This window comes from Xenopus laevis, chromosome 1S, assembly GCF_017654675.1.
Source record: "Xenopus laevis strain J_2021 chromosome 1S, Xenopus_laevis_v10.1, whole genome shotgun sequence".
In the NCBI taxonomy this organism is placed as follows: Eukaryota; Metazoa; Chordata; class Amphibia; order Anura; family Pipidae; genus Xenopus; species Xenopus laevis.
Window position 1 is genome coordinate 159949509 of NC_054372.1, and position 16686 is coordinate 159966194.

Below are 16686 nucleotides of genomic sequence, written 5' to 3' on the forward strand. Positions count from 1 at the left end.
AGGGTCAGATTTATCAAGGGTCGAATTTCGATTAAAAAAAACTTTGAAACTCAAATAAAAAATAAACCGAAATAAATTTTTCAAAAATCCGTTTTTTTTCAGGTGAATAGACCGTAAAATATTCGAATTGTACGAATCGAAGTAAAATCGCAATCGATTGAATTCGATTCAAAGTATTTCCAAAAAAACCATTTGGATTTTTCAAAGTCCACCACTTGACTCCAAATAGGTTCTAGGAAATCCCCCATAGGCTAAAACAGCAATTCGGCAGGTTTTAAATCACGAATGGTTGAAGAGACAGTACATGCTAAATTTCAATATTCGAATTTTTTTTCAAATTCTAATTTTGACTATTTCCTAGTCGACCATACCTCCCAACATATGAAAAATGAAAGAAAAAGATCTACCAAGTGTACAGCATCAGTTATTTTACTTTGCCAATTTTATGGCCACACCTAATTACCATGTCCATTTTGCTTACCTTAAATTGTTACAAATATATTTAAGTGCAGGTGCTAAGTATTCTGGGCTCTCTGCCAAAAAGCCTCTTATTTTAATGAAGTTTCAGAAACTTTGTATCTTTTTCTGGCATCACTGCAGGCGGAGCTGTCAAAATCAGGACTGTCCAGCAGAAAATGGGACAGTGAGGAGGCATGGTTTGACACCAATATCAAGTAACATCAAGTACAAGAAACTGTTTTATTATTACAGAGAAAGGGGGAATCAATACAAATAAAATTGATCTCATACCTGTGTAAAAGAACTATTGTATTGCAATCATTGTATATGAAATTGAGTATGAAGGTTACACATTTTTAAGCGATACCTTTTGTTCAACACAAGTTGCAAAACATTTCCAAATATTGACCAAACATACCTGTTTTCTGCAAAGGATATGAGACATTGAATAAATCTTCCATGTATGCAAGGAGAGGACCTGCAATACTCAGAGCAAGGTTTGTAAACCCTTTCTGCACGAATTCCTTACGTGCCCAAATTCGGATCTGCATGGCAGTAGAACAAAATTGTCTTTAGCACAAAGCATTACAGGCTTTTAATTTTGTTCCTGTATTACAAAATATTCAGGGTGTCACAAGAATCACATTGCATTTTATATACAAAATCCCAAAATCATTGAAATAATTTTTGTGTGCCAAGTGAAATGGTTATTATGGGGATTTATCAATGTTTGAATATGTTTTTTTTCCCACGATTCAAACTTTTTTGCGCAAAAATTCACAAATTCGAATTATATTTTCAAAAACGTGAATGTTTGGTATTTATTAGGCACAAAAAACTTGAATTTTAAACTTGTGAGTTCATGTAGATAAAATGTAGGCAAAATTCATCGAGATTTTTTAGGTTTTCTGAGCTTGTAAACTGGAGTTGTTCAAGTTTTCTTCATGATTGCAATCAATCAAGGTTCTTATGTTTAGATTTTTTTTAACAAACACTCAAGTTTTTTTTAAAATGATGTCTGTTTTATTTTTGGTACTATTAAAAGTTAAGGCTTTCATTTTATTTTGATTTAAGAACCCTGACAGCTAGAAAGATGGGTGGTGCAAACATTCTGAATTCTTTTGAGGTCTTCTGGTGGTTGCTAAGGGTTGCTAGCCAAGGAACCTTTTAATGTTCTCATAGGACATTCTGATGGTATAAAACTATTGTAGAAGCCGTATTAAAGCGATAACGACACATTCCTATAAAAATCATAAGAACGTGTCAGTATCAAGTATGTGCTGCACCCACAATAGTTCCCCTCAAAGCCCCCCGCAAAGCCTCCCCCAGCCCCGCGAACCTGCGTTGACCAGACCCTATGACACTGCCAAAAGACCTTCTGAGCCGTTTCAATGACGCTAGTCTGGGGTCGTTGCAATCCTTCCATTGGCTATTTACGAATGAAAACAGGACTTCAGACTATGGAAGGATTGCTCCGCCCCCAGCCCAGCATCACGGAAGCAAGGTAGAAGATCTGCTAGTAGTGTCAGCCGGTCTGCTGCACACAGGGGTGGTTTTGAGGGGGGGGGGGTTATTGCGGGTGCAGCACACACTTGTTACTAATACGTTCCTACGATTTTTATAGGAACGTGTCAGTATTGCTTTAAACATCTTTCACCTACATAAATGATTAAGGGCAGGACTACACGGCCGATTCCGCCGCGATCCGCCGCACTGCGCAAAATCGCAGGCGTCACATCGGATGCGACAGAAACAAGGTAAGCAAAGGCAGTTTTGGATCGTGTCACATTGTTGATGCGACGTGACAGCGTCTGCATCCGACAGTCCTGTCACGACGCATCAATACAGCGACACAATGCAACAATTGAATTACTTACCTTTTTTCCGTCGCATTCGACGTGACACCTGCGGTTTTGCAAAGCGCGTCGGATCCAGGCGGAATCGGCCGTGTAGTCCTGCCCTAATGCTGCTAAGTACATCCGAGGAAATAACTCTTGCTTGGTTAAGTTTAAAACTTTCTGTTACCTCATTTCCTCTTTCAGTGATGTTGACATAATCAAAGTCACAGATGACAAATGCAGTTATATAAGTTGACATTTTCGGTGTAGTGTTAAAGGTAGTAACAGTCCACACAGATCCATCTTTATCTTCCCGTTCAGAAACAGCTGGAAAATATTTATTCATATTTGAAGAGATGTACAAGTTAGAAAGGCTTTTGGTACAGTTTAACATCATATGCAGAGTTGTCAACCCCCCCTATTTTTTTCAGGAGTTAACAGATTTTGTGTTCCACCCTCTCCCATCTAGGGCTGCCACCTGTCCAGGATTCCAAATAAGGAAAAGATCTTTTAAAGGAATGGCATCAAGGTCATGCCCCAACATCACAAGGGCCACCCCCTGACATCAGTGGGCCCATCCACTGCCTAGTCTTGCTGCCAGAAAATGGTGGTTGAAAAAAGACAAAGTCCATCAAGTTCAACCCCTCCAAATGAAAACCCAGCATCCATACACACACCCCTCCCTACTTTCACATAAATTCTATATACCCATATCTATACTAACTATAGAGTTTAGTATCACAATAGCCTTTGATATTATGTCTGTCCAATAAATCATCCAAGCCATTCTTAAAGGCATAAATTGAATCAGCCTCCCGTGCCTGCCCTAGTCGGTCGGGCGCCCTAGGCAACCCAGCCGACTACATCACCCCCCCCCGCACACACACACACTGCTCGTGCATGCATAGAAGAGCACAAGCTTTAAGGTAGCGTGAGTGCGCATGTGCCGAGGAAGGGCTATTGCGCATGCGTGCACACTTGCTTGCCGAAGAGACAGCTGCCACTGCTTCTAGGGGAAGGCGTCTGAAGAGGTATGTGCCTGGTGCCCCCTACCTTTGTGCCCTAGGCACGTGCCTCTTCTGCTTCCCCTTGTTCCAGCCCTGTAGCCATCACAACATCACCCGGCAGTGCATTCCACAACCTCACTGTGAAGAACCCCCTACGTTGCTTCAAATGAAAGTTCTTTTCTTCTAGTCTAAAGGGGTGGCCTCTGGTACGGTGATCCACATTATGGGTAAAATGGTCCCCTGCTATTTGTCTATAATGTCCTCTAATGTACTTGTAAAGTGTAATCATGTCCCCTCTCAAGCGCCTTTTTTCCAGAGAAAACAACCCCAACCTTGACAGTCTACCCTCATAATTTACCCTCATATCCAAATTAGGGAAAGACCCCTTATCTGGAAAGGTCCCCAGTTTTCTAAGTAACAGGTCCCATACCTGTGTTGGGTTTAAATGATTTCTAGTAGACATCCCCAAAGTATGGCAAACTCTGCTCTTGGGTAAAGCAAGTATGCATTCGAGAAGAAAAAGAAAATTCATTAAATAAAGAAATGCTTTGATTCAGTCCCTTAACCGAGCAATGTACCCTTAATTCAAAGGCTAGAATGAATCTTTACAGAGAAACCACATCATTGAGCAGCCAGGACTGAAAAATGAAAAACTGTCTCTTGTCTTTGAAAATATTTTGGTAATATCCAGTGTACATACAAGACCTGTTTTGTATTTGAAGCAATAATGCAAATTTAAGAAAACAATAGTGTTTTTAAAATCTTTTTATTAACAAACCATGGCATGGCTCTGTAGCATAGGCATAGTCCTATAACAGGAAAAAGGTTACAAAAGCATCATTTAGCCTAGTGCTGTACAGTTATTATCAGCGAACAGCATCAGCTTCATGGTGGATTTCTATAAACGTTACACTGCACTTACACTTACCCACCGCAGGCATGTTGGAAAGCGCCACATAACTTGAATTATGTACAAGTCTTATTTTAAATGTTGCTTTTAACGCAGGTTCATCAAAACATGGGTATACGGCCCGGGCATTCTCTGGTTCCAAAAATGAAGCAACCACGGCTCTGTGGTAGGAAACAATGTGTGCGCAAAACAGTGATTCAGCCTATAGAGCGTAACCAGATGGCGCTAAGTACACTCTATAACAAATACAGTAAGTATCACAACCATAATTACTTTTTCAATTTTCCAACATATTTTTCTCTGGGCAATAAACAATCAGTTATTTCCAGAAAAAGTGAGGCTAAAATGAGCATATACATATAGGCATGGGCCAAACTAGACAAATACACTCTCCATTGTAATGAGGAGTATAAAATAACTATAGAAATGTGCAATTGGAAAATAATTCTGGAATAAAAAGAAGGCAATCCATATTTAATTGTTGGTTATTCATATCTGATGCCATATTATACTGTACTGTTGGGTCAGTATCTAAAAGCTTACCCTGCTGTATTAAATACCTTGCTAGAAATACAAGCAAACCCCAATTTTAAGTTTTCCAGGGAGGGGAACACAACCCCCCCCCCCCCCCGGTAAAATGTAGGAAACCATAAAATGCCCGGGAATGTTTTCACGAAACTGAAGCCCAACAAACTGAAAATACTAAAGGCCAAGCAGGTTATTATTTAATTTTCCTAAGGGTAGTGCTGAGCTGGCACTTTATAATAAATGGTTTTAAGTCTGCTGCTTTCCTAGTTACCCTAAATCAGCAGGTGGAATATTTAAGCCAGCTGTTGAAAAACAAACATCTGATTGGTTGTTATGAGTTGCTAGATGTGAGCAAGATTATGTTGCCACAATATTTTTAAGTAGTCCCAAAATGGGGCATTTAAGCGTCAGAAATATCCCCATTGACTTACATAGTAACTGAATAACAAATGTTCATACCAGCATACATACCCCCTGACACTTGTTCAGTGTTTCCCGTACTTACCTCTTTCTATTCTATTTTCCTGATATATTTTTAAATTTCTATTCATTCTTTATCTTTTGCAATATTTGTTTATCCAGTAATTTCCTTAAACATTTTACTCACAAAACACAGTTTTCAGGCAAATGCTATTTATTTCTTTTCTGAGTTAATAGAGGTGCTTGTTATTGCCTTATTACCCATAGAGCCTCATGCAATGCTGCAAATGACACGTTCGTTTTGCCTGATTTGTGCAGCTGGTAAGTGAAGAGAAAATAACTAGGAGACAACTTTCTTACATGTGCTGTTAATTTAGAATGGCCGGGAGTCATAGCTACAATTCCCTTGAAATGAGTTATCGTTAATTATGTAAGCTGCCCAATTACTGACTCAAGACCACTGCTCTTAAACTTACACAAGTATATTTACTTTAGCATTTGTAGCTTTGCAGTATAATGTCCCTTAAAGCCAGTCCCCCTATCTTAGTTGCTACTTACTTGTCTTCGTTAAAATCTTTGTAATGAGTAATAAAGAGAGCAGAATTTTGTCTCATAAATCCAGTGTAATTAAGTTCCAGTAAGTAAAGGTTCCCAGCAACAAGTTCTTCACTCAGCTCCAGTACCACATAACTGTGATTCTCAAAGGTCCACACACTCTTTGTGCTAATATTGCCTCCAGGAATATCATAGGTAGGATCTTGCAGGTGTTTGTATGCTTTGCTTTCTTGCAGGGTAGATTTGTCAATTGCATATAATTTATAATGTGTTCCATGACTTTCCATGTTCTGGTCCATTTCAGATTTGTTTCCCAGAAGTCTGAGACCAACATAGGAGAAGTTCAGCTGAACACTATGCAACAGAACAATGTCTGTGACCTCTACACAGCTTATGGTTATGTTTACCTGTCCTGAAAAGAGATAGTTACCCTCATCATCTGCTTGCATTCTTGGCCACAACTCCAAGTCATAGTGCAAAGGCACTAAATTCTGAGGCAGACGTGGATTATTCCAGACACCTGGTCTGCCTGTAGGATCTGTAATGTTCTCCAGTGAAGTAGAAGTGTCACAGATGTGGTGAGACCATTGAGGTGGTGTTGTTCGTGCATATAGAGCTCCAAGTATAATGATTACTAAAATCAAGGCAGCTAATAGCAATGACAAGAAAGTAGCTGATGTCCTGCTCAAGTAGAATCCAGAAGATGACTTTGGTCCCATAGCTGAAAACCAACGATACACTTTCTTTTTGCCGTATGTGAAAATGTGTCCTAGGATCCCATTTAAGAGTAAGATCTGGGTGTGTCAAAAGATGCCAGAGGAGGCAGAAGGGGGTTGCAGGGGAATGCTGAAATTTTATTTTGCTTAAGCAGAAACAGAAGGAGGAAAGATAAAAAGCAGATGAAAAACAATAAAGGAAAGACACAAAGAGAGACAAAAGGTTAATATATAAAGAGATGAAACAGAAGAAAAAAGTATGTTATATGTTTTTAAGAAATGATAAGAAAGAAATATCAAGCCAGAGAATGTGGAGGTGTGGTTCAGAAATAAATGAAGCAAAAGAGAAGGGGGTAGAAAAAGTAGCGCATAAGAAAGCTGGAAACTAAAGAGAAAGTAGATATATTACACTAAAGGAACAGGGAACAGATGACTGAAAAGGGGAGGGGGGGTACCGAGATGGTATGCAAGAGGCAGAGAACATGAAGAAATAAAATAAATCACAACAGTTTAGCAAAGAAAGTGAAAGATATGCAGGAAATATGAAAAAGCAGGAATATGTTGCAAAGGAGGGTGTACCAGGATAAGGAAGGGACAGAGTACTAGCGATTATGAAGGACAGACACTGAACTGAAAGAAAAGGATGGCATTAAAAGAAAATATTTCGCTAAAGTCAAAATATTGTGACTTTAGTGCAAAGGAACAGGAAATGAGAACAAAGAAAAGGAAAGTCCAGAAAATAATTCACAAACATCAAAGACGGTTACGCAGTAATAACAGCTGAATATGCAAGCCGGGAACAGGCTGTGTGACATTAGGAACCCAATATGCCATTTCATAGAGGATGCCAACAGCTTTATAGCCAGGGAGCAGGATGAGCTCTGCACTCAATAGAGAGGAAAACAATAGTCTTGCAGTTATACAGTGATAAGGGACTATAAGGGGGTGTAACAGTGCAGATGGCAGACCATCAACAGGCCAGTATAGCTTCAGACTGATGTCCACTTTTAATATCTTTGTCAGACAGATCATCATCACAAAGTTTAAGCATCTGGGATTTAACAAAAGGTTGGGCTCCTGGTAGCCTCTGTGTGTTGGGCATAATGCATAGTGAATTTGTAAAAAATAGTTTTAGGTTTTGTAAATACAACCCGCAAAAGTATGAAGCAAGTCATCCACCTATGGAAAAAGACTGTCAATAGTTTGCACCAATGTCCTGTGTATGTAGTCAAAGAAGAACAAAACATGCTCAAAGTATTCTGGACGGATACCATGTTTGTATATATAGTCTATGGTGCCCTTTACTAACAATCGAATTGTGATTTTTTTTTCCATGAATTTCTTAGAAGCTCTAAAATTTCGAGACTTATTAACTGCAAACCTCTAAGGCAAAAATTTACCAAGTAAAAGTTGTCAAGGTCCTATAGAAGTCAGTGGTGGCAAAGCTGATTTTATTGGACCGATTTTAATCAATTCGGACATTTGGAGATTTTTGGATTTCTCTTTCCACTAGGAATTTTTGGAAAAGCTTTCAGAGGTTTTTGTGGTGTCTACTGTATATTTTTAGCGCTTCGTTCAGCCCTTTGCTTTATTTGCACATTTTATAATCAGATCTATTTAAAAATTCAATGAGAATCATGGTTTTAAAGTTTGTCGTGGTCTAGAACCACTAAAATTCCACCTTTAATAAATAAGCTTCAACATGTTAGGCCAAATCAATTGCAAAATGTACTTTCATTAATCCTTAATTCTGAAAAGCAGTGTGCTAAAATAAAGCAAAACAATATTATCCATGGCAGCAATTTTTATTATCATTAGTGATGAGTATATTTTTTTGCCATATATGGTCCTGCCACAAACTTCGCCACTGGTGAAAAGTAATGGAGAACTGCACCAAAATTTCGCTACATGGTAAGTTTCATACTACAAAAATGTCACACTTGCGTCAAAAATGTTGAGAGGAAATAAAAATATAGAGCGGAAGACAAAAATGTTGCAGTAGACAAAAAAAGTCACCTATATACACTCTAATGTATCTTACTACAAAAATGTTGCTGCAATAAAAAAAGCTTGCCTGTAGACTTTAACATGTTTTGTGAATTTTTCAGATTCACTGATCACTAATTATCTTGACTTTGTGTTCTACATAACTGCAGTAGTTGCCTCCCTTACATGAATTCAGTAAATATGTGGAAGCTTTATGAAAGTCAGACCTAAAAATTAGACTTATCATTACAGCAATCAGGGGCGTAACTACCGAGGAAGCAGACCCTGTGGCTGCAGGGGGCCATGAGGTGTAGGGGCCCCATGAGGTCTTGATTCATATACAATTTCAATAAATATTGGTAAAACAGGTCAATCTCCAGACATTTGGGGGGGCCTGAAAAATAATTTGCTGTGGGGCTTAGTAACATCTAGTTACACAACTGAATAGTGTGCACCACCCCCAGTCAACCTGTATTCCAGAAAAAATCACGTCCCTATCTAAAACTGAATTGTTACTACAAAAATTAAAACTTTATGTACATAAATTGAAAACGCAAAAAAAAAAAAAACAGGAGTCCCCTCTCATTGGAATCATCAGAGAATTGTTTGGGATAGAGGTAGAGAAAATCCCAACAGTCACATCAACATAACTCAGACAGAGGTTACCAAAGTTTCCCCATAAGAAAACATAGCCTCTAAATGGTGGAGCCATTCTGTCTTCTGTGGATATGCACAGATATGCACAGAGTCCCAGTAGGTCCAAACAAAAATGTTTAGTCCTTTTGTTTAAATGTATATTGTAGTCTGTGCCTCTCAACAGGCCCCGTGTCAGCTGCCAATAATTACAAATAGGTAAAAGATTGCTTATGTCACTTGTGTTTGCACATGAGGAAAGCTGAGAAGCCAAAATATGTAGTGCAAATGATGCCTCAACTAATAAAACCACCACGTTGAGAAGATAACAGATATGGTGCTCTCCGGGTGAATCTTTCACCAGTAGGTCCATCACAAGAAGTATTTTTAAAAACAAAGTCCTTGGTGGGAGAGAACCACAGACACTTCTTGGACTTGCAAATGCTTTTATGAGCCTATCCTTCCACTAATGTATTTTCACTAATGTTTTTATTCAGGTAGAATCATTGAGGGATGCCAATTGTTAGCCCCCTCAAGTGATTCTACTGGCTTACTTCTACCCTGGACTGGGGCTTCTTGTCTTTAAGAAAATGCAATGACCCGGAGTATGTTTCTCTCAGCCTCCATATTTTTCCTTTGTCATGGACATTTGCAGTACAAAATTGGTGAAAATCTTCTGTACTGCACATGCACTCACCCAGGGAGGGTGAATTGAATGCTGGGAAACGAGAACAATATGGTTGTGTGGCTCTAAGTGCAAAGTACCCTATGCTATGTCACCTTGGAGTTGGAAGAAAGTGATTAGAATTACTGGTGGTGCCCCTTGCCACAACCCAGTTAATGTATCTTTCCTAGTACCTGTACTTTAAGTATTTATTAATTTTAGTACCCCTATCCAGAAACTAGTTATCCAGATAGCTCCAAATTATGTGAAGGCCATCTCCTATAGACTCCATTTTAAACAAATAATTATAATTTTAAAAATGATTATTTTTCTCTGTAATAATAAAATAGCACATTGTACATTGCACATTGTTTTATATTTAATTTTGAAATCTGACATGGGGCTAGACATATTGTCAGTTTCCCAGGTGCTCCCAGTCATGTGACTTGTGCTCTGATAAACTTCAGTCACTCTTTACTCCTGTACTACAAGTTTGAGTGATATTACCCCTTCCCTCCCCCCACCAGCAACCCATTGACAGAACAATGGGAAGGTAACCAGAAAGCAGCTCCCTAACTCAAGATAACAGCTGCCTGGTATATCGAAGAACAGCACTCAATAGTAAATATCTAGATGCCACTGCGACTCCTTCAGTTACATTGAGTAGGAGAAACAATAGCCTGCCAGAAAGCAGTTCCACTGGCTCTTTCGAAAAGCACATAACCAGCCAAAATGACCTGAGTTGGCTGCCTACACACCAATATTACAACTAAAAAAAACACACTTATTGGTTCAGGAATTAAATTGTATATGGTAGAGTGAATTATTTGCAGTGTAAACAGTTTAATTTAGAAATAAAAACTAAATCATAAAATCATGACAGAATTCCTTTAAAAGAAATTGTACAATGTAAGTTTCTATAAGAATATATTGCATAAAACAGCTCATACATAAAACCCTGCTTCATGTAATAAACCATTTTCATAGTAATATACTTTTTTAGTAAATACCCCATTATTACATACCTTAATGAAACCAGGAGACAGAGATGGGTGTAAAATGGCCACAACTTTTATTCACATTTTATCAAATAAATAGGACCTTGCCAGCATAACCCAAGTCAATATTCTATACACAAGATTTTAATAAGCAATCAATATTATGCTCTGCCGCCAACATGAGAAAAGTTCTGCAGTGTCTCGATGATAGGAAATCCAAGTAGGCTGCCCCTAGCACAAACAGTAGTAGCGTCTGTATCAGTCAATCCACCGTGCAGTCACAGGAGAGAACCTCCTTTCTCCCTCTTCTAAATTTACCTGTGCAGTACTCTGGCAAGGTCCTACCTTCGCTGTGACAAATAAAACCTACTTTACCATATATCCAGTGTTTTGATCCAGAGGAAGGCAAAAAACCCAGCCTGAAGCCAGAGCCAGTTATGCCTCAAGACAGGACAAAATGCCTTCCTGACCCCAATGGCGATCGGAAAGATTCACTGGATCAAGCATTTGCCATTCATTTAACATAAATAATATCATGCAGACACTCACATTTATACTGTATAAAGATACAGAAACCACAGTGCCACTGCATTCAGGAAAACATCCACATTGAGTTATGTTCAGTTATGAATAGATAATATGAAATCGTAAAAAAGAAAAGGGGAGGGTGAAATGTTTCTACCTGCTCAGAAGATAAGGAAGTGAACTGCTTCTTCCCTTGACATCACATCCCTCTCTTTCTCCACCCTCAGCCTGGCTTTCCCCTGCCTTAACTCATTCCTTCTCACCTAAACACAGCTACAGTACATGTGATTCTGCCCATCTCTAACCTAGACCAGTATAATCTGGCTGCTGGTCATTCGGAACCCTTGTCATGTAGCCCATGCACTTATAGCTCCAGGGCTTTCCTTTATCTACTGCTTCAGTATGCAACTTATGATGCTATCAGGTAGTGTAGGAGAACAGGCAACGGTCCAGGGGTGATTCTCTATAACCCGCCACCCTGAGGTGGCTTCCATTCTGCCACCCCCCCACTTACCTTTCCAGGGGTCCAGGGGGTCCACAATGCAACTCACCTGCCCTGCAAAGGTCTACTTGTTGGTTTACCCCTATCAATAACACCACCAATCCACTTACTTGACCAAAGCACAGTGGATGGTTTTCATTGCATTATCTTGACAGTTTATAAAGAGGGCATATACAGTTTTCCTAAACCACTTTCATTATCAATTCCGTTCTAAGTATCTTTGATTTTGGTCATATTGTGGGTAAAAGGATTATATTTTATAATGATATTTGTTCTAGTGTATCCTAATGGTCCTAAGCACAGTAGGATGTGAGGCCTTAACACATGGACAGATACTGAATATTCTAGTTCCCAACCCGTTTGTAATTGAAAATCTGTTAAAGGCCTCATTCCTCAATTTTTAGAGGAACATAGGAATGAGAGTACTTGCATCATAATACTTAACTCTCACCCCCCAAAAAACGAGTCATACATTATTATGACCATAATTCTTAGAATATTATAAGAAAATATGTGACCTTTCCTCAAAAAGACACACACTTCCCTAAGTATGTTGGCTATGGAAATCCACAAAAATGTATTATATTTATGTGTTTGTGTGTCAGTCATAGCCAATTCTAGGTTTTTTTTCATGTTTTACAAATACAAGTAGGTTATTATTGCAATTACATTTAAATGAAAAAAAAATCTTCATATTTACCACTTTAAAGGGCATGTAAAGCCAAAAAAATAAAATCCCATTTTTACTTTCTTTAATGAAAAAGAAACCTATCTCCAATATACTTTAATTAAAAAATGTGTACAGTTTTTATAAGAAACCTGACTGTATGCAGTGAAATTCTCCCTTCATTTACTGCTGTGGATAGGAATTGTCAAATGGTCCCTAACTGCTGAGCAGGAAAACAATCATAATGATGAACAGCAGAGGGAGCCCCCGCCTTACTTACCAGCCATGCAGAACTCAAGCAGCTTTGTTTATGACGATCCCTAAGCAGCCCAGACCACACTGAGCATGTGCACTTAGTCTTAGTCTTGCAAAGATGTTTAACAAAGTTATAAGATGGTGACCCCCTGTAGCCAACTTTGAAAGAATAAATTATTTGTTTGATTAGGCTTGTGGTGCAGTAAGTTCATGTTTATATTTAGTATACAAAATACAGCATTTCTAACCTTATTCTATTTTAGACTTTACATGCCCTTTAATAAATGAATGCTTCTTTCATTACAGATAATTCAGGAAAACATCATATCGCAGCTTTACTAAAAACATTTCAGGGAGTAAAAAACAGGAATGACACTAATAAGTGAAAACTTTCCAGATCTGAAGGGACAATACTTTGCTTTCCTGTTTGCGCATGATTACAATCCGGAGGATATGACTGTAGATGAATACTAGTATAGTGTTTGCCACTGAACCTGAACAATAAGCTACTTTATTGTACCTCAATTACTTTTAATGACATGTCAACTTGTGTAATATTTATATTTATTGTAACAAAAATGAAAGTAAATCTTTTTTAAAAAGTAATGTAGAAATTGCTCAGGGTGCTTTTTTAATTTGCAATTTACATTATATATTTTTTCAGTTTCCGATCTATTAAAGTTTTTTTTTGATAAAAAATCCAAAATAATGAATTTTGTAACAGCAGCATCACCCGCTGGTCAGTTCCTATGGCTGTGCAGTCAAAAAGATGTACCTTCAGAAGGAAAACAAAGAAGTGTTCTGATGTTGCTTTGCTAGGAAAGGAGGAAAGGGCATCTTAGGCTTCTGGTTTCTGAGGTAGTGTGCTGAGTATTATGTTGGGCATCCGGCCACTCCAGACTTTACAGATTATATTGTTGGTTAACTATAATGAATTTTTTTTTATTTTGCACAGCCTATCTATTTACCAAGTTTAATTTTTACACCAAACTTTTTTTTGCTGACCTTTGCCCATTTCACCTTGTTTTTTCTACTCAGTGTTATAGTTGTTGGGCCAGACATGACATTTGAAGCTCTTCTACCTGCCTCCACCTCAGTCTGGTTTTAACCCGGAAATTCGGCTCCGCTAGTGCAAAGAGCACAATTGCGCTCAATGCACTAGCGATACTGCCCCCCGAAACCCGCTCCGACGCTAATTTTTAAGCGTGGAGCGGGAAAGGAGGGGGGCGGCGTCTGGGCTGCTGCCTCAGGCGGCAGCAGCCCCAGAATCGGCGCTGGTAACCAATCAATGACTTGAGGTGGGAGGGGTCGTAACAGTTTGCTTTTGAATCTGAGCTGAATGCTAAGGATCAATTGCAAACTTACTGAACAGTTATGTCCCATGTGGCCCCCCTTACAGTTGCTGACTAACTCAGCGTTAGAGAGCTGAAAAGCAAGAAGTTGTATTCTGTTCTGTTAGACATCCACTCATTTCAGCCTTTGTAGATTACATTTTTGGTTAACTATATTAGAAACATTTTTTTATTTTGCACAGCCTCTCTCTTAACCCAGTTTTTATTTTTACACTGAACTGTGCCTTTCATTTCTTGCCTGAGGAACAATGAAGAGCGTGGAGTCACTGTAAATTTCAAATTACGACTGATATGTTCCAAAAATACGTTGTACGGCCGTTTAAGCTGATTATAACTAAAACGACAGGATATCTCTCCCAAAAATAATTGCAGTTGGCCTACATTGAATTACTAACAAAAAAAAATGCAAAGAGGAGAAAGTACATGTATCAGATAAGGGGTCTTTCCATACCCCCCCCCCCACCAAAAATCTGCTAAAAATGATTTCAACATTAAATAAACCTAATAAAAATGTTTGCCTCTGTAGCGCTATAGTAAATTGAGTGCACCTTACTCTACTATGGGCTTCACTCCTAGTACATATGCTCCGGATGAGACCTTAAAACCTTAGGGAGTGAGCCTTCGCAGCGAGGTGGAAGCAGGGGTAGTGCAACTGTAACTGTAATCAGGGTGCAAAGAATTGGGCGCCAGTGGTTCTTATAACTTAACCATGAACTGATTTATTGAACATACATACAATCCTCAGTGGAGTGTACATAAATGAGAACATTGCAGGTTCATACAGTACATTGAATAGGTAGTACTCACAACACCTTTGGTCAGTATGATTCTCCTCAGAGATAGGAACAATACATACAGCTTTGAGGAGGTACACCCAGCTTTCAGCCTTTTCCCTAAGTGGAACCTGAGGGGAATCTATCTACCCTAGGTCTGTACACTTAGTCCCTACTTCTGGGTAATGGGTACCCTGGGATCTTAATCCCACTACAATCCTCGTAGGAGCCTCAAGCTGCTCAGCTAAATAATCTGACTGACTATCACTCCTAGAGTGATCTATAAGGGTGAGTAACCTATTTTTACTAGACCTGACCTGTCTAGGTTCCACTCGAGCTCTGCCTCGTGCATAGGCTAGAGCCAGCACAAGATGGACCCTGAAAGTATGGCTTCAGAGCCTTTTATATCCTAGCACAGTACCATCTGCTGGTCACTGTCAGAAGTAGCAAGAGTCAACAGTACCCCTCCCAACTGTATTTTAGGACCCAATTAGGTGTCCATAACATGGAGGGACTGCCTGATAATAATACTAGGGGTGGCTATCCTACACATCCCTACACCTCTAATAAGGATTAATTATATATTAGTTAGGATCAAGTACAAGGTACTTATTTATAATTACAGGGGTAAAAATGAAATCATGTTTAAACATGTGAAGTCTATGGGGAGATCCCTTCATGTAATTCAGAGCCTTCTGGATAATGGGTTTCCAGATAACGTATACTACACCTGTATGATTCGTTAAAAATGTCCACAACACTGGGTGATTATGAGAGGAGAGAGAAATCAATAAATACACTATGGTCAGATTAATTTGAATGTGACTATGAAAAAAATAAATTTTTTTCTACTTGAGCATTCTTATTTAAAAAAAAAAAAAAAACGGAACAGAATACTCTTGGGTGTATTTTTTTTACGGAGCAAAAGTCATACTGACTATAAACAAAATATCTCATTTATTTTCAAAGAGGCTGAAAAAGATGCCATGCCGCATCACTGCCATCAATTGGCAAAGTCTGGTTTATAATAAGAATGTTTTTTTTTTACTTCTATGCCTTTGTCAGATTAAACTTTAAAAAACTTTCTATACAACCTCCGCAATTTTTATTCACCAAGTTTTTTGGCGACTTTTTTCTTTAATGAAGCCTGATTATTCGAAGTTTCAGAAAGTATCAAAATGTACGTTTAGATTTTAATCAATAAAAACTCACCCACTCGTTCATTCCTATGGGATTTATAGAAGGATATTTGTCAATAGGTGAAAATTAGAACTCACCATTTGATAAATACGCTTCCAAAAATCCCATAGGAATGAATAGAACATGGGCGAGTTTTTATTAATTAAAATTTCACATTTTGATAAATTTGCCCCTTAGTTTTCACTTATGCAGAGTTTTTCTTGACGCAGAGATATTAACATTTCTGTTCTTGGAATTGTTAGCAGATGTTGCAGAAACAGGAGCCTAAATTTGTAACGAAGCAACAAAGACAAAAGACATTTATTAAAAAGCAATCACCTTCCAAATTGTTGTAGCAAAGCCAAGCAGCTGCTGGTGTGTATGGCCCACACAAAATGCACATATTCAACAAACTGGTGATTCAGTACAATTCCATTGACATTATTTGGAACATGCAAGTTCTGACAGGGTGTTCTTGACTAACTACAGCTGCACAAAATCTTTCTCATTGGTATAGTTAGCAGAGACAATGTTGATGGCAGCCCCAATGTGCTAATCCACATAACCCTATTAAAACAGTAAGGAGAAGAGATGCAAAGGAAAAATGCAGTTGTAAAAGGAGCCGGAGTCATTCTGTGCCTTATGGTGCTAATCTGCATATTCAGAATATATGGAGTGCTAGCCCCTGAGTCTGCTGGTGACAATATTCCATCTGGCTA

The 16686-nt window shown here is 38.6% G+C and overlaps 1 protein-coding gene across 1 annotated transcript in view; it reads right to left on the reverse strand.

Moving 5' to 3' along the window:
- lvrn.S (laeverin S homeolog) overlaps positions 1 to 6639 on the reverse strand; it is a 30196-nt gene extending 23557 nt beyond the window's left edge. Inside the window, exons 1-4 of the mRNA XM_041580433.1 lie at positions 5721 to 6639; positions 4233 to 4375; positions 2485 to 2624; positions 878 to 1004 (exon numbers count right to left, since the gene is read on the reverse strand). Of these exons, the coding sequence (XP_041436367.1) occupies positions 878 to 1004; positions 2485 to 2624; positions 4233 to 4375; positions 5721 to 6436 (1126 nt within the window). The 5' untranslated portion in view covers positions 6437 to 6639. The remainder of the gene's footprint in view (positions 1 to 877; positions 1005 to 2484; positions 2625 to 4232; positions 4376 to 5720) is intronic.
- Between the last annotated feature and the right edge of the window lie 10047 nt (positions 6640 to 16686).